This window comes from Budorcas taxicolor, chromosome X (genome assembly GCF_023091745.1).
Source record: "Budorcas taxicolor isolate Tak-1 chromosome X, Takin1.1, whole genome shotgun sequence".
Taxonomy (NCBI): domain Eukaryota; kingdom Metazoa; phylum Chordata; class Mammalia; order Artiodactyla; family Bovidae; genus Budorcas; species Budorcas taxicolor.
This window is the reverse complement of record NC_068935.1, coordinates 95,591,640-95,616,722: the sequence shown is the minus strand read 5'-3', so window position 1 is coordinate 95,616,722 and position 25,083 is coordinate 95,591,640. Positions and strand designations below refer to the sequence as shown.

Below are 25,083 nucleotides of genomic sequence, written 5' to 3'. Positions count from 1 at the left end.
TCTGGACCACTCAGAGATGTTCACAGAGTTATACAGAGTAGAGAAGAGGGAGGAAGGAGACAGAGGTGGCCAGGAGGATAAAGGAGGTGGGGGGGCGGTCAGATAGGGAATCAAAAGGAGAGAGACAGATCCAGCCAGTAATCTGTTCCCTAAGTGTTCTCCACCGACTGGAACATACAAAGAGATTCATAGTTGGGTAGAGAACAGAAGGGGGAGGGAGGACATAGAGGTGACCTGGTGGAGAAAAAGGAGAGTCTAAAGGGGGAGAGAGCAGTCAAGCCAGTAATCTCGCTCCCAAGTAAAAATGGGTACTAAGATTGGGTTCTTAAAGGTACAAAATTGATAACAAATAGCAAAAAGCAAACATTAAAAATCTAGAGTAGAGGTTGGATTATCAAAAATACAATATTAAATAAATAAATAAATAAATAAAACAAAGTCACAAAAATTATACATATATATATGTGAAATTTGCTTTAAAAAATAGGATCTCTCTCTCTCTCTTTCTTTTTCTTTTTTTTTTTTTTTTTTGGCAAAGTAATCAGTTCAGTTCAGTTCAGTCGCTCAGTCATGTCCAACTCTTTGCGACCCCATGAATCACAGCACGCCAGGCCTCCCTGTCCATCACCAACTCCCAAAGTTCACTCAGATTCATGTCCATCGAGTCAGTGATGCCATCCTGCCATCTCATCCTCTGTCGTCCCCTTCTCCTCCTGCCCTCAATCCCTCCCAGCTTCAAAGTCTTTTTCAGTGAGTCAACTCTTTGCATGAGGTGGATAAAGTACTGGAGTTTCAGCTTTAGCATCATTCCTTCCAAAGAAATCCCACGGTTGATCTCCTTCAGAATGGACTGGTTGGATCTCTTGCAATCCAAGGGACTCTCAAGAGTCTTCTCCAATACCACAGTTCAAAAGCATCAATTCTTCGGCTCTCAGCCCTCTTCACAGTCCAACTCTCACATCCATACATAACTACTGGAAAAACCATAGCCTTGACTAGACGGACCTTAGTTGGCAAAGTAATGTCTCTGCTTTTGAATATGCTATCTAGGTTGGTCATAACTTTTCTTCCAAGGAGTAAGCGTCTTTTAATTTCATGGCTGCAGTCACCATCTGCAGTGATTTTGGAGCCAAAAAATAAAAATAAAAATAAAGTCTGCCACTGTTTCCACTGTTTCCCCATCTGTTTCCCATGAAGTGATGGGACCGGATGCCATGATCTTCGTTTTCTGAATTTTGAGCTTTTAGCCAACTTTTTCACTCTCCTATTTCACTTTCATCAAGAGGTCTATAAGTGCCCTCAAATATCTCCAGTATTAAATGCAGGGTTTTAATCTGTTGCACCTGTTACTTCTAGAGTGCTTCCCCCTTATTTTGGCTTCCTCTGTTTGCAAGTCTCTTCAATGTCTAATTTCTGCCCTGATGAAATGCAGCAAAAGTGACCACTTGTTTAGGCTCACTTGTTCAGTTGTGTGGTGGGGACGGAGGTACACTGCAATCAAATACTGCTGGCATGTGTGGGGAGTGCTCACAGTGGATGGACCACACTGGGTTTGCCACAGCCCAAGGCAGTGTGTGCTTTCCAGATTTACACTGCTTAATCTCCAGGATGCCCTGCAAGGGCACTGTTCCAAGTGGGCCTTGCATTTCATGCACTTCCCAGGTCTACACTGCCCAGGTTCTTGGGTGCTCCACAGGGGCACAGACGCAGATGGGCTGTGCATTTCATACCCTTCCCAGGTCCGAGCACTCCAGGCAACGAGATGCTTTGTGAGCACACTGTCCCAGGTGGGCCATTTGTCTCATTCACCTACCCAGTCCCCACCACTTGGTTTTCCAGATGTGCTGTGGGAGCAGTATCCCAGGTGTGCCATGTGTCTCCTCTTGAAGCTGATCTCAGGTTGTGATAACCCTCGCAGATGTCAACTCTCAAGGTGCTCAGAAAGAGGTTAGTAACTGGGACCCCGCTCACAGTTTGGTGTAAGATGCAATCTCTGGGGCCAAGATTTCAGCAGCCCCTTGTCTTCTGGCTCTGGCTGTCGCATGCCTGTCTTCTCTGCCTCCAGGAAGAGAGGGCTCTCCTTTGGTATTTGCGCAATCCCTTGTTCTGTGAGCACACCAAGGGTCACCGTTTAGCGATAGAGCCTTTCTTGGGAGAGGTCTTTTTATGTCTCTCTGGCGATTCCACAGTTTTGGGTGGTTATCTCATATTAGCTCCCTCAGATTGTCCTCAGAGCATTCAGGCCCAGTCCATACTCTAAGGACCAATGAAACAACCCATGTCTTTCTGCCCAAGCCCCACTCTCTGGTGGTGGACGTGAGCATCTGGGCCACTTCTCCACTGGCAGTTTCAATTAGGCATTTATTCTGTGTTTTTTATTTTTCTTCCTCCTGGTTATGCTGTCCTCTGAGACTCCAAAATTCCCCATAGACATGCCGGTGAGAGAGTTTCCTACTGTGTGGAGACTTCTCTTCCTTCCTGACTCCCTCCCCAGGACAGATCTCCATTCCTAAACTTTTGTCTCAGTTTTTGTCTTTTATAGTTTGTCTTACCGTCTCTTGAAGAGATTGGGCTGGCTTTCTGGGTGCCTGGTGTCCTCCGTCAGCATTCAGGAGTTGTTTGTGGAAGTTGCTCAACATTGAAATGATCTTTTGATGAATTTTGGGGGGAGAAAGTGGTTTCCCCATCCTATTCCTTTGCCATCTTGGCACCGCCCCCTACTGTCAGAAGGATTTATTCCTAGGTACTTTTAAAAAATTATTTATTGTTTAAATTGGAGGATAATAGCTTTACAATGTGCTGGTTTCTGCAGTACAACAATGCAAATCAGTCACAACAATATATATAGTTATATATATATATATATATATATATAGTCATAACTATGTCTATCTATACACACACATATAGATATACATAACAACCCTCCCTCTTGAGCCTCCCTCTCACCTCCATATTCCACAGAGCAGGGAGCTGAGCTCCTTATGTTGTATAGAAGCTTTCCACTAGCTATCTATTTTACACATGGTAGTGTATATATGTCAATGCTACTCCCTGAACTCATCCCACACTCTCCTTCCCCAATGTGTCTGTAAGTACATTCTCTACACCTGCATCTTGATTCTTGCCAATAAGTTCATCAGTACCATTTTTCTATATTCCAGATACATGAGTTAATATGATTTGTTTTTCTCATTCTGACTTACTTCATCTGTAAACAGGCTTGAGTTCATCCACCTCAGTTTAACTGATTCACATTAGTTCTTTTGGTGGCTGAGTAATATTCTATTTGGGGGCTTCCTTGGTAGCCCAGTGGTAAATAATCTGCCTGAAATGCAGATGTAAGGGATTCGGTTTCTATCCCTCAGTCAGGAAAATCCCCTGGAGAAGGGCATGGCAATGCACTGTAGTATTCTTGTCTGGAGAATCCTATGGACAGAGGAGCCTGGCGGGCTATGGTTCATGGGGTCACAAAGAGTCAGACATAGCTGAAGCAACTTAGCAAAATATTCCATTTGGGGCTTCCCTGGTGCTTCACTGGTAAAGAAACAGCCTGCCAATGCAGGAGATGTGGATTTGATCCCTGGGTTGGAAAGATCTCCTTGAGAAGGAAGTGACAACCCACTTCAGTATTCTTGCCTAGGAAATCCCATGGACAGAGGAGCCTGGAGGGCTACAGTCTATGGGGTCACAAAGAGACAGACACATTTGAGTGATCAAACGCTCACACACATTAGTTTTATTTATAGTTTTTGTTTTTGTTTTTGTTTTTTGTTTTTTTTTTTTAAGGAATTGCTATACTGTTCTTCAAGCATCTTTACCTTGTCCTGAAGAATCCTGGATGGGACATCAAAATGAAAGGTTGCTGCTATGAGCCATGAACAATGCCAGGATTCTTGGTCTCTGGGAGAGAGGAATTCATCAAGTGATGAAGCTTGATCATGCAGAGCATTTTGTGTAATAAAGTTTTATTAAAGTATAAAAGAAACAAAAAGAGCTTATGACATAGACATCAGAAGGAGACAGAAAGAATGCTCCCCTTGCTAGTTTTTACCAAGGAGTTATATACCTATTAGCAAACTGCTAATAAGGGAAAGTGAAAGGTTGTTGTTGAACCATGAAACACACCAGGATTCTTGGCCTCTGGAGGAGAATTCAATCCGGGGCCAGAGATGAGGCTTGATCACTCAGAGCTTTTGTGTAATATTTTACTAAAGTATAAAGGACATAGTGAAAACTTCTGACATAGACATCAGAAGGGGGCAGAAAGAATACCCGCTTGCTAGTTTTTAGCTGGATGTTATATGGTTACTAGCAGTCTGTTAATGAAAGAAAGGAATGTCTCAAAACTTAGAGAATGGCACCAGGCCCCTTACCCACAAGATGTATTTTGGGATAATCTTGGCACCAGGTGAGTCATCCTGGGCCATAAAACGATCGACTTGAATCTTATAGAAAGGCAGATTACCATACAAATAGTTTTGTTATACAGATTAAGGGAACAATGTCTGAGTATAACATAGTGATTTGTCAAGTCAGTTCTGAGCCTTTAGGAAGAACCGACTTGAAGACAGAGTTTGGGATAAATGCATAGTACACTAACATAGCTTAAGACAAACATTTCCATAAGAAAAATCCATTGGTTAACTCAAAATTTGAGAAAAGTTAAGTTCAGGTGGAACCAGGTGTCATCATTGCAGCACAATATTTTAAGAGAAACCTCTTTTTAAATTTGTATAGAGAAGGGGAAAAATTATAACACTAGTTTGTTTCCTCCTGCCACTTAAGAGAGATAAAAAATGTCTGACACTTGCAGCCTATTTCCTCCATTTGGAGATCCCTGGCCTTTCTGCCTGTTACCCTCTCAAAAGAAAACGCCTCAAAACTGAGAGAGCTGTACCAGGCCCCTCACCCACAACATGCATTTTGAAATAGCATTGGCATAAGGTGAGTCATCTCAGGCTATAAAACAATTCACATGAATCTTGAAGAAAGGCATATTTCCAAGTAAATACATACTTCATTGACATAGCTTAAGGAATATATGTCCATGAGAAAAAAAAAAACAAAACATTGTTTAGCCCAAGGTTTGAGATAAAGTTAAGTTCAGGCAGAACCAGGTGTTGTCATGACAACACACTATTTTAAAAGAAAAGAAAAGAAAAAAAAGTCTGTCCCTTGCAGCTTTATTTCCTCCTGCTGCTTGGGAACCTCTGGCCTCCCTTCCAAGGCTATTAACACTCTCATTCCTCCATTTTCTTTTAGAATTATGTTTCCAAGGGAAAGGGGTGATGTTCTCATTCCATGACTGCTTCTGAGATGGTAAGGGGTGTCGTCCTTAAATTGTTGAGGCAACATATTCTTCTAACCCTCATATTTAGGGTCTCTGATCCAGGGGCCCCAAGTAATAATTGGAAGAGGCTGTGGCACTTGTAGGAGCCTGAAGAACGTTTGTAACTTAAAAGTCTTCATGTAGCTAGAAACAAATCCAGCTACACAGTTACAGATGTAGGGAGCAAACAGCAAGAACAGAACAATCAGCAAAGTTAAAAGTCACATTATGTTGATAGTTAAGGTAGAAAGTGTTACACCAGTCCATCTTAGGATTGTTAGATGTCATCAGATCCATAAGAGGCATCACATATGATTGTTGTTGGTGAAGGTAGTCGCAGACTTGGAGAATGTCCTTTCCCTGAAGTGGAGATGCCCACCATGGGAAGCCTTCCATTGATGAAGAGTGGGAGCACTCTGGAGACCTAGTAATTAGAATTGTGGAATGTGGCTTAGGAATGGGCCCAGGACAGGAAAGCATTGTCTTGAGAGTCAAACGGCAGACTCAGGATTTTTGGAGTCAGCAGGAGGCCCTCATAGATTAGCAGGCCCATCTGAAAATTGAAAAAGTAAAAGCATAGAGAATAAATACATAAAATGACATCACTTAGTTTGGGTCAAGATGTACCCACAAATCAATTTCTGGCATGGTGACAGCTGTGGGAGAAGAAAGAATATCCTGGTAAGGGCTTTCCCAGAGGGGCTTGAGATATTGTCCCACAGATTCCAATGTCTTTATCAGGATCTCGGTTCCTGGGTCAAACAGCAGCTTGTTTGACTCAAAGGCTGGGTCAGGAGTTACCTCCCTGAGTTCCTATAAGGTCCCTGCTGAAAAGCTAAAAGTTGAGTTACATTGTTAATTATAAGGCTTTAGGAAAACTCGTGTAAGCCTTTAAGAATTTTTCATTAAGCATTTTCAGGAATTATTAATTAACTGTCCTCAGACTGTAATCACCCTTTATCAGTAATCTTTGCTTCTTTTTCAAATATTGCTTTAGTTTTCCTCAGTATACTGTGGTTTTCCGTGTTCAACAGGACCTGTCCAGACCAAGGGCATCTGTAGTGAAGGAGGTTTTTAGTAAAGGGCCTCTTTTCTGACTTGGCAGTCATTCAGCTGATTACCACTGGCCGCTTTACTCCTGGCCCTTCTGTGCCATTTGCAATGTATAACAGCTATTTTTTAAGGGAAATATACAGCCACCAAAAGTCTTTCAATCTTTTTGAAATTTTGAAATGCTTAATAGGTTCTCCTGTTGCTGCTTTAAACCGTCTTTATTTCCATAGTGTAGCATAAGCATGTAAAGTCAAATAATCATATTTAGAATCAGTGTATTTACTCACTGCCTTTTGCTTATCTCTAGAATTTGGGTCAGAACCACAAGCTCCATTAGTTGAACACTCATTCCCATGCTAAGTCGCTTCAGTCGTGTCCGACTCTGTGCGACCCCATAGACAGCAGCCCACCAGGCTCCCCCGTCCCTGGGATTCTCCAGGCAAGAACACTGGAGTGGGTTGCCATTTCCTTCTCCAATGCATGCAAGTGAAAAATGAAAGGGAAGTCGTTCAGCTGTGTCCGACTCTCAGCGACCCCATGGACTGCACCCCACCAGGCTCCTCCTTCCATGAGATTTTCCAGGCAAGAGTACTGGAGTGGGGTGCCATTGCCTTCTCCACTCATTCCCATGGGGAGAGCCTATTTCTGAAACCTGTCTGTCACTATGGCATAACCTTTTCTTCATTTCCCATCCTGAACAAAGGAACTGCCATCTGTAAATATTTCCATGTCAGAATTGTCTAATGGGGCATCCATTAAATCCTCCTGAGCTGCATAGTTTAAAGTGAGAAATTGAAAACAGTTGTAATAAGGTATTTAATTTTCTTTCTCAGGAAGGAAAGTGGCAAGATTTAAGTTTCCACAAAATTTAAGCTTAGTTATCAGTCCTTCTGACAGCAATGATTAATATTTAAGAAGCCAAGTATCTGTCATCCAAACATTAATTTTACAATTTAAGATTTCACTCACATCATGAGAAGTCAGTACAATGATATTGCCCATTAGTAAACTTAAGAGCTTTAGGCATTACCAAAACAATAGTAGCAATTACCCTCAAGCAATGTGGCCATAGACTTTTTTTCCAGTAAGAAAGAAACTAAACTTTGATCCTGTGGGCAAGCTCAAAGCTGGAGCCTGCAAGAGAGCAGTTTGAAGAGACTTAAAAGCCTTTTGAGTCTCTGGAGACCAAACCAGCTTGTCAGTTTGGGCTTGTTGAGTTTCAGTTATAAGTTTATATAAAGGTTCCAGGCAAGTTCCCCATAACCCAGAATCCAAATGTGACAATAGCCTGTGATGCCTCAAAATCTCAGTTGTCGTAAAGTCATAGGTAAAGGATGATTTATTATAGGCTTAATTCTCTTGACACCTATGGCCCTCATCCCTTCTAGAAAAGAAAGCATTTTTCAAATCAGTGACTGAAAAATATTTGGCTAGTTCAAGAATTTCAGAAAACAGAGTATAAAGATTAGGCTCCATGGGGTGTAAAAAAACCACAGCCTTATTTATTATTTGTAAAACTTGAAGTAGTCTCCATTTATCATTTGATTTTTATTTTATATCCAAAATAGGAGTGTTGCGTGGAGTGTTACATGGAATTAATAGCCTCTGATTCTTTAAATTCTCAATGGTGGGTTTTAACCCTTTCTTAATCTCGGTTTCAGTGGATACTGTTTTTGATGTGGAAGTAAGTGAAGGTCTTTGAGTTTGATAGTGACAGGAATAGCATTTTGTGCTCAACCCACAGTTTTCCATCAGCCCACACTCTAAGATTTACATTTTGTTCACTTAATGGGAGAGACAGAGAGGGATCCTTATTCATGAAAACAGTGGCATGGACCTTGTTCAGTATATCCCTCCCCATAGGGGTGAGGGAGACTCTGGTACGATCAGAAACTCATGTGAAAATAGAAGAGTCCCAGTTGCAGCTTAGAGGACAACTGTAATAATAACGTTTGGCTCATCCAGACAGTCCCATTACAGAAATGGATTGGGGAGAAAGTGGGCCAGGGTCTTCAGTAAGCATAGAGTAAGTTGTCCTGGTGTCTAAAAAGAAATTGACTGATTGGCCCCCACAATTATCAATACCCAGGGTTCCTCAACTATAATTAGGATGGGAGCTTGAGTGGGGACCCCCGAGCACCTTCAGTTCCAATTGTCTTGAGAGTCAGAACACTGCGGCCTACGTCTCAGAGGATAGTCTCCTCTCTTATGTTTCTTAGAAGACTGGACATGGAACTAGTGGTGGCTTAGACACCTGGGAGTAATCCTGCTTGAGGTGCCCCTTATTTCCACAGTAACAGCAAGTATATCCGTTTTCACCTGGGTCCTCTGGGCATTTTTATCTGGCTGTTTCAGAGTGGATCTGAAAGGCATTGTTAGGGTTTCAGTCTTTCCTTTTCTTTTTCTGCCTCTTCTCCTCCTCCTCCCTGCCATAATAAAATGAGCCAGTTGCACAGGTTATCTAAGACGTATTTGATCTGTACACCTGTTTTGCTAGCTTATAGCAGATATATGGAGCTGAATAAATGAGAAATCTACCTTTTAAGATTATTCCTCCCTCTACCTTTCAGGGATCAACATCAGTAATTTGTAGAGAGCCTCCCATAATTTACCAGGCATATCCTTCTCTCTTGTTCTGTTTACCAACTTGGCATAGTTTAAAGTCTCAGTGCACACTTGCTTGAGTCCTTCAAGAACACATCTGACAGTGATTCTGGTCCCCATCTTCCTTTAGCATTGTTATAGCCCCTTTCTGACTCTGTTGTGGGGACTGTCTGATTCCCAGTAGGGAAGACAACTATCTCACCCTCTCCCTTTTCTGCTGATTCATTACCAAGCCATTCATCTCCACAGGCAACAGCTTTTCCCCAAAACTCAAGTTTTTGAGTCAGGAGTTAGCATCTGTCCCAAAACATACATTACATCCCGCCAAGTAAAGTCATAAAGTAAAGTTTGTCCCATAAAGGCTTCTATATATATAGTCTCGACCACAATTGGGACTATTTGAATTTCTACTGAGACTGAGGCAACCCCTCCTGGAAGGGTGTAATGACTCTCAGCCTGTTCAGTTGGGAGCCCTGGATACCGGGGCAAAGTAAAAGGACAAGAGGGAGCTGAAGGTTTCACACTTAAATCTGTACCCTTAGGACGTAAGTCTGGTATGTCTTGCAGAGAGACAAAGAGCAACACATATGGTACTTCTACCCATTTTTCCTATTTTCTATAGAACCGGTATAACTGTGAAACAATACTATAATTAAGAGACCCTTCAACCAGCCAGCATTCTCTGTCTTCCAAAGAACACTGTGGCCATTCAGTATCACAGAAGATCAGGCATGTCTTTTTTAAACTCTGGGGATCAAACTTGTCCCATATTTTTTAAAAAAATACACTTAAAAGTGGGTGGTTCTGGAACTGCTATCTCCCATTTTTAAGGGAAAAAAACCCAGCATCTATAGCCGTGGCTTTTTCTGCCAGAGGCGTCCCTCCCTGTTCTAGATGGGGGTGGAGACAGACTTTCCACCAAAGCTTTCCTTCCCTGGTTGGACTTAGTCTGTCCCTAACGGACACAGGTGCCTTACTCATCCCTCCTGGTTCTACCACCAAGGCAGGGTGGAGATGAAGCATGGGTAGACCTGATGGCATCCCAGACTGATGTCCAGTTCCTCACCATTAAGACCTCTGTCTGATTTCTGCTCTTCCTCTGATGCCACCCAGAGTGCAACAGAGTAGCCTTTCTGAATGCTTCCCAAGCTAGGACTACTGAGAGGGTAACAGGCAGGAAGGCCAGGGGTCTCCAAACAGAGGAAATAGGCTGCAAGTGTCAGACATTTTTTATCTCTCTTAAGCGGCAGAAGGAAATAAACTAGTGTTATATTTTTTCCCCTTCTCTACACAAATTTAAAAAGAGGTTTCTCTTAAAACTCTGTGTTGCCATAATGACACCTGGCTCCACCTGAACCTAACTTTTCTCAAACCTTGAGCTAACCAATACATTTTTCTTATGGAAATGTTCGTCATAAGTTAACGTTAATGTACTATGCATTTACCTTAGACTCTGTCTTGAGTCAGTTCCGCCTAAAGGCTCCAATCTGACTTGACAAACTGGTATGTTATACTCATGCATTGTTCTCCTAATCTATGTTAATGAAACTATATGCTAAGTCACTTCAGTCGTGTCCGACTCTGTGCGACCACAAAGATGGCAGCCCACCAGGCTCCACCGTCCCTGGGATTCTCCAGGCAAGAACACTGGAGTGGGTTGCCATTGCCTTCTCCAATGCGTGAAAGTGAAGTTGCTCAGTCGTGTCCGACTCTTAGCGACCCCATGGACTGCAACCTACCAGGCTCCTCTGCCCATGGGATTTTCCAGGCAAGAGGATTGGAGTGGGGTACCACTGCCTTCTCCAAGATTCATGTCAATCGTTTTATGGCCCAGGATGACTCACCTTGTGCCAATGTTATCTCAAAATATATATTGTGGGTGAGGGGCCTGGTGCCATTCTCTGAGTTTTAAGATATTTCCTTTCTTTAATTAGCAGACTGCTAGTAGCTATGTAACATCTGTCTAAAGACTAGCAAGAGGGTACTCTTTTTGCCCCCTTCTGATGTCTATGTCATAAGATTTGTCTATCTCTTTTATACTTTCTGCTAAGTTTCTGCTAAGTCACTTCAGTCATATCCAACTCTGTGCGACCCCATGGACGGCAGCCCACCAGGCTCTGCTGTCCCTGGGATTCTCCAGGCAAGAACACTGGAGTGGGTTGACATTTCCTTCTCCAGGGGATCTTCCCGACCCAGGGATCAAACCTGGGTCTCCTGCCTTGGAGGCAGACGCTTTAACCTCTGAGCCTAAAACTTTATTACACAAAAGCTCTGAGCCATCAAGCCGTATCATGGGCCCCAGATTTAATTCTTCTGCTCCAGAGGCTAAGAATCCTGTCATCTTTTGTGGTTCAGCAACAACCTTTCACTACTAGGGGAAGCATCCATTTTCTGTGTGCTTGTGCACATTCCTGAGTACAGTCCTGACCACAGTAGAAGTGGTGAGTCATAAAGGGATGAACAACAACCAAGATGTCCCTTCTGAAGGGCTAGCCAAAAGGGTGAAGGGCTGGCCAGTTAGGAAAATGTGATTTTTGTCCTCAAACTATTAAGGCAAATCCATCCAATTCATTGCCTCAGATTTCACAGAAACAATATGTAAGGAGTTGAGACAAAACCCACTAGAGAGTTTCCTCTGGTCCAGTAAGAGCTAGTGCTACCAAAAGAAGAAGCCCATTGCACTTACAATCTGACTAGATTTTGGAATTCATAATCTGTGTCCTCAAAAACCTCAAGGTCACCAGCAGTGCTTCTATCCACACAAATCAGAGGCACAGCCATGATAAAGACTCACTTTTACATCATTGGCCCCTGAGGCAGGCAGCCAAGAGAAAGACCTCTAGCCTTAAAGATGTTCCTGGAGCTAAAGCTCCTCCTCACTTCTGATCATGTTCTTATAATTTTTGGCTCATAACAAGGCTAGACGCTTCCATACTTGGAGTCTAAGTAAAACTACATAGTAACAGCATGGATTGCAAGTCCCTTGAAAGCTTATGATATGACTGACAGATTAGGTTAGTAGTTCTAATTCCCAGGCAGCTGTGAAATGGTCAAAGAGAACAGAAAGTGTGAACGAGAAAGGAGAGTTTAGTCCACACCCTTCATCCATCTCTGGCCACTCCCCCAGAGGAGATGTTGGGTGCCTCTTGACATTACCATGTTGGTATCATCCCCCAACAGGGTTTTTGCCATAAGCCATATGACGTCAATGCAGAACCACAGATCAGGACATAACTCTTGCTTCACACTTGTTTGTGTATCTCTTTCAATCAATCACATACACAGGCACACTGTAGAGTTAGCAAAGCAAAAAAAAAAAAAAAAAAAAACTTGTTTACTAGGAGAATAAAGAACTAGAGCTCTGAGCATCTTTACCTCGTCCTGAAGAATCCCGTATGAGACCCCAAGATGAAAGGTTGCTGCCACAAGCCATAAACAATGCTGGGATTGTTGGTCTCCAGGAGAGAGTAATTCAATCTGGGGCTAGTGATGAAGCTTGATCACGCAAAGCTTTTTATGTAATAAAGTTTTATTACAGTAGAAAATAAACAGAGAAAGCTTATGACATAGACATCAGACGGAGACAGAAAGAGTGCTCCCTTGCTAGTTTTTACCAGGGAGTTATATACCTATTAGCAAGCTGCTAATAAGAGAAAGGAAATGCCTCTAAACAAAGAGTTGCACCAGGTCCCTCACCCACAACATAAATTTTGAAATAGCATTGGCATAAGATGAGTCATCTCAGGCTGTAAAACAACTCACATGAATCTTGAAGAAAGGCAGATTTCCAAGCAAATATATAGTTCATTAGCATAGCTTAAGGAAGACATTTCCATGAGAAAAAAAGCATTGGTTAGCCCAAGTTTTGAGATAAAGTTAAGTTCAGGTGGAACCAGGCATCATCATGATAACAAAGAATTTTAAAAGAAAAGGAAAAAAAAAGTTTGTCCCTTGCAGTGGTACGTCTGGAGCTCCCTACAAAGGCTATTAACACTCTCATTAGGTATCCCTAAGTCCTTCTCAACCCATGTCTTCTCAGATCACAACTTAAGATTTAACAGCTCCATGAATAATAAAGGTGCTTAGGCACATATAGATAATTGATAATTTATTCTTCTCTTCTTGACTTGGGTAGTGCTTGATGACTCTGTTCTACATGACTATTAGACTTCTTTGAACATTTCCAATGATTTTGGCTCAGTAGACATGGCCAGATATTTCTGTCTCCATACAGGGTGTTATTTGACAGATTTTGTAAAAGATGAAGTGGGGTTTGTATCAGAACCCGATTGATATTAGAAATTTACTCTGCTGCAAATGTAAAATGAATGAATTGTATTTCATAATAAAAGGCTGGGGGAGGAGTGCATGAAGAAATGTAGTGAGCCAACTGAATGGTAAGGTTGAGATTTTTTTCCTTGGCAGAAATCCCTTGTCAGTCTGGAAAGCTTTTGCCTGCATTTGTTTCTCTCCTTTTTTAGATTCAAATGCAACTTTGCAATCATAACTTTTTAAAACAAATTACATCCAGTTCTATAATTTCTTCTGATTAATGTGATTTTTTCCAATGTCAGTATTTGTGATATTTTTCCATAAATAATAATGAAAGATAAAAACTCATTTAAAAACCTGTTGTAAACAGCAGCTGGAGCATCCTCTTTCTCCCTGGTCACCTCACTTTTTCAACAAAAGTAACTATATTCCTTTAGCCATCTTCACCAGTAATGTTAAGAATGAACCATTAATTAAGGCATATCATCACATTAATCTTCATATATATGTAACTTTAAAAGTTTTCCCTTATTCAGTAAATTATCACACTTTCCTTTAAAATTCATGTTCCCCTATACTTTTTTTTTTTCTGATTCTAATATTTTATTTTATTTTTTTAACACTTTATTTATTTATTTATTTATTTATTTTACTTTATAATACTGTATTGGTTTTGCCATACATTGTAGGTTCGACACAGGATACAGGATATTTGGGGCTGGTGCACTGGGATGTCCCCTATACTTTTTAACAGTTAATCATGTGTTACAGTTTGTAACTATGAACTATGGAATTATTTGATTATTGTCTATCTCCACCCCCACCAGCACTACTATAAACACCATAAGATCAGAATTCTTGTCCGTTTTTACACCCCAGCAGCTAACATGCCTCCTGGCCCATAGTCAGCATTAAATAGATGCTAATTAATTAATTAGTCTGAAAATTACTCTAAGTATTGTATCTTTCTTGAATTCTTCATTATCCCTTTAACCACCACCCCTACCTCCTACCCTACTGATAAAATTGAACATTCCTTCTTCTGTATATCAATGAAAATTTTCAAGTAACTTGAAGGACCAAAATACATCTCTGTTTTCCCAGGACATCTTCAATTCATGCCTATTGTCCTGAGATAATTATCAGTGATGCTTCTTCATTCTCAAAAGTGTCCCTACCTGGACTATATTTGAGATAATCTCCCTCTAAATTGTGTTTCAGCATTTCTAGAGCCACTTACAGCTATTTTTTAAATTAGTTTAACAGTTCTTTGAAGGCAGGATCAGTTCTGATCTCTCCTTCTAGACCTGGGGCTTATCACAGTGCCTGTCAACCAGTGACTATTCTTTTAAATGAAAACACTTTCCTGCTATCTTTGCCTTAAGATGTTTGCATTGTAAGAAAAAATAAACACAGAAATCACATGACGCTTACATATCTACATGGGTTTTAGGACAGATAACCAGCGTTTCTCTTTAAAAGTTGCTTCAGGTTTTAAAAGGTAATCAAAGTTTATGTCTACCAAGTAATTTATTTCTCTTCTACCTTAGATTATTGAGTAGGAAACTCACAATAATAACTAGACATTTGATCTGCTAGGTAACAGCAGTCAAATTTATCTTTTACAGGTACCTTTCATTGGCCAGGAAAAGTATACATTTAGTCATATAAACTGTTGCTTTTAAATTTCTTTGGATCTTTGAATAAATTCAGGGGAAATTTTTTCAATTCCCCATGTGCACTAGAAATTATTTTCAAGAGAGTAAGTCAGTAGTAAACATGGAACTTATAAAGCAAGTAAGCTTTAAAATTCATAACAGTAGATGAATGGAGATATAACAGTGAAGTGGATGTCTATGCATTTAAACTAAGCAAAAAATTAAAAGAAATGAGTGGTAATATAATCTTTAGAGAAGTCACTATATGCTGCCTAAATGTCAGTTCTGAGATGCCAGTTCTTTGTGCATATGTTTTTTCCAAATGTGACTCTACTAAGATATGCTGCTGCTGCTGCTAAATCGCTTCAGTTGTGTCCGACTCTGTGCGACCCCATAGACGGCAGCCCACCAGGCTCCCCCGTCCCTGGGATTCTCCAGGCAAGAACACTGGAGTGGGTTGCCATTTCCTTCTCCAATGGATGAAAGTGAAAAGTGAAAGTGAAGTCACTCAGTCGTGTCCGACTCTTCGCAACCCCATGAACTGCAGCCCACCAGGCTCCTCCATCCATGGGACTTTCCAGGCAAGAGTACTGGAGTGGGGTGCCATTGCCTTCTCCGACTAAGATATGCAGTTATCCATATTATTCTTAGATAAAGCTGCTGATGACTTTTTCTTCTTGTTTATATGAGCAGTATTGAGATGTTAACTGGAAAATCCTAGTACACCAGTAACAGATAATCTGGTTTAAATTAGTGAGCACAGCTACTATCTGAAGAGCTTTTCAGTGCTCACAGGTCTATATAGTCTTGCCTTACTGTCAGTATCTTCTTTGCTTTTTTAAAACCAAACTACCAGTGGTGTCTGTTGTCCTCTTTACATATACTGAGAACCTACTATGTTCTGTTCACTTTTCTAAGCACTTTCCTTACTCATTTGATGCAATCCTTGTTCTGTGAAGTAACTATTCATATCCTCAATACATATATGAAGAAACTGAGGCTCGAGGCAAGTGAAACACCTTGACCTGATTACAACTCAAACCTGAAGGGACAGATGATGTAGCTGAAAGAAGTTTAGAAATAAAATTGCCCCTTGACCCTAATCTATAATTAATGTTATTTTAAAATATTCTAGTTTCTCATGCAAATTGAGTTGATTTTATCTTTTTTACAGTATAATTAATACAATTACAATAGATAAAAGAGGGTACAGATACAATTCATGAGTATGCACACAACTTTTTCCTTAACTGAAGCACACATCTCTATTTGCGACCCTTATAACCAGTTGCAATTGCTTGAAAACAATTTTAGTGATTTTCCATTGTCTCCAGTAGATAGGGACAATGATATTTTGCAAAAAAATAAAAAATAAAAAATGTGATGCTAGAGAAGTTGTCCTCTTCAGGACTGAAGCTCAGCTTTAGTAAGAATGTGTGTGTGTGTGTGTGTGTGTGTGTGTGTGTGTGTGTGTGTTGTGTGTGTTTTAGTCAGTCATGTCCAACTCTTTGTGACCTCATGGACTGTAGCCCGCCAGGCTCTTCTGTCACAGAATTCTCCAGGCAAGAATACTGGATTGGGTTGCCATTCCCTTCTCCAGGGGATCTTCCTGATCCGGGGATGGAGCCCAGATCTCTTGCATTGCAGGCAGATTCTTTACTGTCTGAGCCACCAGGGAAACCCAACAAGAAGAATATGGTATGATATTTGGAAATTTTACCTGACACAGACTTCCCTGTAGCTCAAACAGTAAAGAGTCAATGCAGGAGACCCAAGCTCAATCCCTGGGTCAGGAAGATCCTCGGGAGAAGGGAATGGGAGTCCACTCCAGTATTCTTGCTTGGAGAATCCCATGGACAGTGGAGCCTGGCAAGCTACAGTCCGTGGGGTCGCAAAGAGTCAGATATGACTGAGCAACTAACACTACCTGACATAAAGGAATAAAGAGTTCTTTGAAGGATGTATATGTTTCTTACCCTGTTGAAATGCCATGTTTCCCTTCAAGTTTTTGTGATAAGCAGTTAAATTTGGCTATAATTTCTTTTGAGAGGGGAAGAATTAAAGCACTGTGACCATCACTGAAAATTTTGTGTCTAGAATTAGTAGAAAAATAGAGATTCTTAGGAGTCTCTGTAGCACAATGGATAGCACTTTGGATTTCTAGAGACTATATTTTTTTACAGAAGGTGAGTGCAAACATTTTTTATTGAAATATAGGTGATGTGCAATATTATTAGTTCCAGGTTTACAACATAGTGATCTGATGTCTAAATACATTACAAAATGATCACCCTAAATAGTCTAGTAACCACTTGACACCATACAACATTATTACAGTATTATTAGTTATATTCCTTATGCTGTACATTAGACTTATTTATTTTATTGTTGGAATAATAAATCCAATAAATAATAAATAATAACAAATAATAAATCTTAATCTGCTTCACCTATTTCACCCAACCCCTCACTCCCACAACCTCACTCCAAGCAGCAACCATCAGTTTGTTCTCTGATCTATCATTCTGTTTCTGTTTTGTTATGTTAATTCACTTGTTTTGTTTTTTAGATTCCACATGTATGTGAAATTTAGAGTATTTGTCTTTCTCTGTCTGACTTATTTCATTTAATATCCTCTAGGGAATTCCCTGGAGGTACAGTGGTTAGAATTCTGCATTTTCACTGCCAAGGGCCCAGGTTTGATTCCTGGTTGGGGAACTAAGATCCCACAAGCTGCACTACAAGGCAAAAACAAACAAAACATAATGCCTACTATGTCCATTCATGTTCTTTCAAAAGGCAAGATTTCTTTATTTTTTATAGCTGAATAATATTCCATTGTTTGTGTGTATATGTATCTCCCAGATATTTTCATCCATTCATCTATTGATGGATACTTAAAATTATTTCATATCTTGGTTACTGTAAATAATGCTGCAATGAACATAAGGGTGCATATATCTTTTTGAGTTGGTGTTTTTGCTTACTTTATATCCATAAGTGGGAATACTGGTAGTCTTATTTTTCTTTTTTGAAGAACCTGTATGCTATTTTCCATATTGCCTGTGACAATTTACATCCACACCAATAGTTCAGGAGGGTTCTCTTTTCTCCACATCCTCATCAACACTTGTTATGTGTTGTCTGTTCAATGATAGCCATTCTGACAGGTGGGAAGTGATACTGTTCCGATGCATTTTGCTGATGATTAATGAAGTTAAGCATTTTTTCATGTGTCAGAGATTGGCCATCTGTATGTCTTCTTTGGAGAAATGTCTACTCAGGTCCTCTGATATTTAATCAGAAAGTTTTGGGGGGGATGTTATTGAGTTGTATGAGTTATTTATATATTTTTTATATTAAGCCTTTATCAAACATATTATTTTCAAATATCTTATCCTATTTAGTAGGTTGCTTTACTTTCGTTGATAATTTCCTTCACTATGTAAGCACTTTTTAGTCTGATGTAGTCTCATTTTTTTTTTTTTTTCCTTTTGTTGCAGGATTGTAAGGACACACCAAAAAAGTGTTGCTAAGACTGATGGCAAGAACATACTGCCTATGTTTTCTTTTAAGTGTTCTATGGTTTCAGGTCTTACACTTCAATATTTAATCAATTTTGAATTTATTTTTGTATGTAGTATAAGAATTTAGTCCAGTTTGATTCTTTTACATACAGGTATTCAATTTTTCCCAACACCATTTTTAATTTATTTTTAATTGGAGTATAGTTGCTTTACCATGATGTGTTGGTTTCTGCTAGACAGCAATGTGAATTAACTATAAGTATATCTATATCTCCTCCCTCTTGAGCCTCCCTCTGCCTCGCCCCAATCCCAGCCCTCTAGGTCATCACAGAGCACTGAGCTGAGTTCCCTGTGCTATACAAGTGCTTCCCACTTGCTAACTATTTTGCACTTGATATTGTATATATGTCAGTGCTGCCTTCTCAATTCATCCCACTCTGTCCTCCCCAACACCATTTATTGAAGAAGCTCTCTTTTCCCCATTGTATATTCTTGTCTCCTTTGTCACAAATTAATTGATCCTATAGGCATTGGCTTATTTGGGGGCTCTCTCCCATTGATTTATGTGTCTTTTTGTACCAAGTTACATGCTGGCTTAATTACTATAGCTTTGTAGTAAAGTTTTAAGTAAAGGAGTGTGATACCTCTAGCTTTTTTTTTTTTTTTTTTTCTCAAAATTGCTTTGACTATCCAGGGCCTTTCATGGTTCTATATAAACTTTACAATTATTTGTTCTAGTCCTGTGAAAAGTGCTATTGATGCTTTGATTGAGATTGCATTGAATCTGTAGATCACTTTGTGTAATATGGATGTCTTAACAATATTAATTCTAATCCATGAGCAAGGTATATCTTCTATTTGTTTGTGTATTCTTCAATTTATTTTGTCAATGTCTTATCCTGTTCAGAGTACAGGCTTTTCACCACCCCAGTTAAATTTATTCCTAAGTATTTGATTCTGTTTGATGCAATTATAAGTGGCATTGTTAATTTTTTCTTTCTGATAGATGGTTTTTATTGTATAGAAAAACTACAGACTTCTGTGTATTAATTTTGTATCCTGTAACTTTAGTGAATTCATTTATCAGATATAATAGTTTTTTTTTTGGTGGAGTCTTTAGGGTTTCTGTATATAGTATCATGTCATCTGCAAGAACTTTGACTTCTTTCTAATTTGGACTAGTTTCATTTCTTTTTCTTGTATAATTGTGATTAGAACTTTCAATACTCTGTTGAATAAAGGCAGTGAGAGTGGGCAAATTTATCTTGTTCCTGATCTTAGAGGAAGTGTTTTCTGAATTTCACAATTGAGTATATTTTTGGTTTTAGGGGCATATAAGGCCTTTATTATGTTTAGGTATGTTACTTCTATTCCCACTTTCTGGAGAGGTTTTATTGTAAACAGATGCTGCTGCTGCTGCTAAGTCACTTCAGTCATGTCCGACTCTGTGTGAACCCATAGACAGCAGCCCACCAGGCTTCTTCGTCCCTGGGATTCTCCAGGCAAGAACACTGGAGTGGGTTGCCATTTCCTTCTCCAATGCACGAAAGTGAAAAGTGAAAGTAAAGTTGCTCACCTGTGTCCGAATCTTAGCGACCACATGGACTGCAGCCTATCAGGCTTTGCCATCCATGGGGTTTCCCAGGCAAGAGTATTGGAGTGGGGTGTCACTGCCTTCTCCAAAACAGACGCTAAATTTTGTCAAAAGCTTTTTCTGCATCAATTGAAGTGACCATATGATTTTATTCCATTTGTTAATGTGGTGAATCACAATGATTTGTGGATATTGAAAGATCTTTGCATCCCTTTGATAAATATTACTGAATCATCGTGTGTGAACCTTCTAACTTACTGTTGAATTTAGTTTGGTAATACTTTGTTGAGTGTTTTTGCATTTATGTTTATCAGTGATGTTTGCCTGCAATTTTCTTATTTAGATTATCTTTGTCTATATATTTTTTTAAATCAGGGTAATACTGGCTTGAAAGCAGCATTGAAAGCATTTTCTCCTCTTCAATTTTTGAAATAGTCTGAGGAGAGGCAGTAGCTCTTTATAAAGTGTTTGGTAGAATTTATCTGTGAAGCTATACTGGTGTTAGACTTTTGTTTGTTGAGAAGTTTTAAATTACAGATTTAATTTCATTCCTGGCAATTGGTTTGTTTTTATTTTTATCTATTTCTTCCTGATTAGACTTGGTAGACTATATTTCTAAAAATTTATCCATTTCTTTTAGGTTGTCCATTTTTGGAGCATATATTTGTTTATAGTAATTTACTTGTTATTCTTTGTATTTCTGTGCTCTCAGTTGTAAATTTTTCTTTTCATTTATGATTTTATTTATCTAGGCCCTCTCTCTTTTTGATGTGTCTGTTACTCACTCAGTAGTGTTCAACTGTCTGAGACCCCATGTACTCTAGCCCACCAGGCTCCTCTGTCCATGTGATTCTTTAGGTGAGAATACTGGAGTGGGTAGCAAGTCCCTTTTCCAGGGGACTTTCCTGACCCAGGGATTGAACCTGGGTCTTCCACATTGGAGGCAGATTCTTTACCATCTGAGCCACCGGGGAAACCCTCTGTTTGATTAGTTCTGGCTAAAGGTTTTTCAATTTTGTATATCTTTTCAAAGAACCAGTTCTTAAATTTCATTAATCTTTTCTATTGCTTTTTAGTCTCTTTTTCACTTATTTCTGCTGTAATCTTTATTATTTATTTCCTTCTACTAACTGTGGGTTTTTTCTTTTTCTAATTCCTTTAACTTAGGTTGGTTTGTTTGAGGTTTTTCTTGTTTCCTGATTTAGGATTGAATCACTATAAACTTCCCTCTTAGAACTACTTTCCTGCAGCCCTATAGATTTCTGTGTCATTGTGTTAACATTTTTATCCCAAGATATATTTTTTTTAATTTTCTCTTTGATTTCTTCAATGACCCATTGATTGTTTAGTAGCATACTGTTTAGATGCCACGTGTTTGTTTGTTTGTTTTTTTCTTTTAGTTGTTTTTCTTGTAGTTGATTTTACAGTCTCATACTGCTGTGATCTGAAAAGACATTCAATATTATTTTGACTCCAATCATTTTAAGCAGAAAAATATATCAGACAGCCTGTAGTTTCTTAGGAAGAAAGCACCATATTTAAAATAATTTTCCATAAGTTTACTAAACATGATTATGATATGTGTGTTTATTTGTAGGAACTGGTAACATCTAAACATAACAAACCAAACAGGCAAACTCTTGTGCCACCACTGCCACCACATTTTATGCAAAGGAATGCCAATGTACATGACTTCCAAGCAGGCTAAAAAGAAAAAAGCTGATTAGACCTTAGACTGACCACTCAACGGAATGACAGCCACCTCTGCAGTGGAAACACCAAAAATGAAGAAGAGTGCCTCCAAGGAAGAGAAGCAGCAGTCTAAGCAAGAGAATACGGAGCAAGGCAATCCTGATTCTGAAGAGTGGCTGGGCTGTGAGAGTGATCCTGAACAAATGAGCCTTAAAAACAGCACCAATGACAATAGCTGCCAACTGGGAGATGTTCAATTGAATAAAAAGGAGATCCTTTGTAAGCCACACCGCCAGCTATGTAGATCACCCTGCCTAGATCATCCAAGCTTCTCCCAGAGCAGCATTCTACATGATGGGAAGCTTGACTTGGAAAAAGAATACCAAACCAAGATGGATTTTGCTTTAAAGTTGGGTTATGCAGAGGAACAGATTCAATCAGTGCTGAACAAGCTGGGTCCAGAATCGCTTATTAATGATGTATTGGCAGAGCTTGTCAGACTTGGGAACAAAGGTGATTTGGAAGGGCAAGTCAACTTGAATCTGTTAGGGCCTCGAGGGCCCAGCTCCAGAGAGATCACAAGCCCTGAGCTGTCTCTTGAAGATGAAATAGACAACAGTGACAATTTGAGGCCAATTGTCATAGATGGAAGTAATGTGGCAATGAGGTAAGACTGGTATATTTTCTTTCTCTTTCTTTAAAACTACCTTGACCTCATAGAAATTGGCTTCCTTTACAATATGGGAGGCCCTTAGTTGTCTGTGATTTATGCTCCTCTTGATGGACAGATGCTAAAATGATCCTGACTGGCCTTTTATATTGCCTTTGAAATTGTTGCCATCTTGTTTTCAGGTGTTCTGAAAGCACCTTAGACATCAGTGATACTTCAGAGGAGATGTAACCAACCAGCATTTGTTCCTCTTGAGGTCCACTCTCCCACCTCTACTTGCCTAAACAAATCATCCTGAAAATAGTGCTTTTATAATGTCTTTTGGGGGCTTACTTGGGAGCTTTCAGTAATTGAAAATTTCCAAGCTTACCTCAAATTTGTATCCCTTTGCTTGACTTTGTGATTTGATCTTTCCCTCCTCCTATTTGATTGCATCTCTCATGCATACTGCATTTATATTAATCTCTTTAACAAACTCCATGTAAATTGTGATGATTCCTACCCCCACTACATGGGTTTATGTCATTTTCCAGTCTAGGAGTGATCACCTCCTCGTCTTTATACCCTTCAAGTTGTATTACAACCACAAGTACCCTTATGACTTTTCTCATCCCAATGATTGTTTCTGAGCTGAAGTAACATGGTAGACTGAATAATAGTCCCCTAATGATGTCCATATCCTAATCCTTAGAATCTGAGAATATATTTTCTTACATGATAAAAAGGAACTTTGAAAATGTGATTAAGCTAATGACCTTGAGATGGGGAAAATTATCCTGTATTTTATGGTGGGCTCAATGTAACCTCAAGGGTCCTTTTAAGAGGGAGGGAGGCAACAGGCTCAGAATAAATAGTAGGTGATTTGATGACAGAAACAAGAAGTTGGAGAGATGTAAGAAAGAGACCATGAGCCAAGGAATGTGAGCAGCCTTCAGAAACTGAAGAAGTTAAGGGAAGTATTCTTCTCTGCAGCCAGCAGAAATAACACAGCCTTGCCAATATCTTGATTTTTCAGGCAAAAATACTGAAGTGTTCTCAATATTGGAGAGTATTCTCAACCCAGGGATCTTCTTGACCCAGGAAATGAACCTGCATCTCCTATGTCCCTTGCATTGCAGGCAGATTCTTTATCTCCTGAGCCAGTGAGTGAAAGTCATTCAGTTGTGTCCGACTCTTGGTGACCCCATGGACTATACAGTCCATGAAATTCTCCAGGCCAAAATACTGGAGTGGGTAGCCTTTCCCTTCTACAGGGGATCTTCTCAACTCAGGGTTGAACTCAGGTCCCCCACATTACAGGCAGATTCTTTACCAGCTGAACCAGAAGGGAAGTCCAAGTATACTGAAGCAGGTAGGCTATCCCTTCTCCAGGGGATCTTCCTGACCCAGGAATCAAACTGGGGTCTCCTGCATTGCAGACGTATTCTTTACCAACTGAGCTATGGCTTCCCTGATACCACATACAAAAATTAAGCAAAAATGAGTTAAATACCTAAATGTTAGACCATAAGCCATAAAATTTCTAAAGGAAAACATAGGCAGAACACTTTTTGACATAAATCATAGCAATATGCTTTTAAACCTGTCTTCTAAAGCAAAGAAAATTAAAGTAAAAGTAAACAAATGGCATGAAATTAGACTTAAAAGCTATTGCATAACAAAGGAAACCTTTGACAAAATGAAAAGAAAGCCTACTGAATAGAAGAAAATATTTGCTAGTCATCTGACTGTTAGGATTAATGTCCAAAATGCATAAACAGTGCATACAATTCAATATTTTAAAAAAGCCAAACAATTCAATTTAAAAATGAGCATAAAACTTGAATAGATATGTTTCCAAAGAAGACATACAGATGGTCAATAGGCACATGAAAGGACGCTCAACATTGCTAATAATCAGGGAAATGCAAATCAAAACTATGGTGAGACATCACCTCACACATGTCAGAATGGCTATTGTCAAATAGACCACAAAAAATAGCAAGTGTGTTGGTGAAGATGTGGAGAAAAGAGAGCCCTACTGTACTGTTGGTGGGAATGTAAAGTGGTATAGCCATTATAAAAAGAGCAAGTATATTTTTCAAGAGAGTAAAAATAGAACTATTATATGATCCAACTATTCCACTCCTGTGTATATATCTGAAGGAAAAAAAAAAAAAAAAACACTGATTTGGAAAAAAAAAAAAAAAAAAAATATATATATATATATATATATATATACACACAGCCCAGTGTTCACAGTAGCATTATTTACAATAGCCAATATATGGAAGCAAACTTAGTGTCCATAAGCTGATGACTGGATAAAGGAGCTGTGGTATATATGCAATGAAATATTACTCAGCCATAAAAAAGAATGAAAATTGACTATTTGCAACAGTATGGGTGAATCTAGAGTGTATTATGATTAGTGAAAAAGTCAGACAGAGAAAGGCAAATATTGTATGCTATCACTTATATGTGGAGTCTAAAAAATAAGATGGAATATAACAAAATGGAAACAGACTCAAGTATATAAAGAACACACTAATGATTACTACTGGGAAGAAAGATAGAGGAGAGGCCAAATAGGGTTAGGATATTGAGAGATACCTAGTACTATGTATAAAATAAATAACATACAAGGATATATTTTACATCACAAAAAAATACAGTCAATATTTTATTAAAAAAAAAACTTT

At 39.3% G+C, this 25,083-nt stretch overlaps 1 protein-coding gene across 1 annotated transcript in view; it reads left to right on the top strand.

The window, feature by feature from the left end:
* The first annotated feature begins 21,791 nt into the window (after nucleotides 1–21,791).
* ZC3H12B (zinc finger CCCH-type containing 12B) overlaps nucleotides 21,792–25,083 on the top strand; it is a 48,404-nt gene continuing 45,112 nt past the window's right edge. The window contains exon 1 of the mRNA XM_052663694.1: nucleotides 21,792–22,399. Coding sequence (XP_052519654.1) covers nucleotides 21,792–22,399 — 608 coding nt within the window. The remainder of the gene's footprint in view (nucleotides 22,400–25,083) is intronic.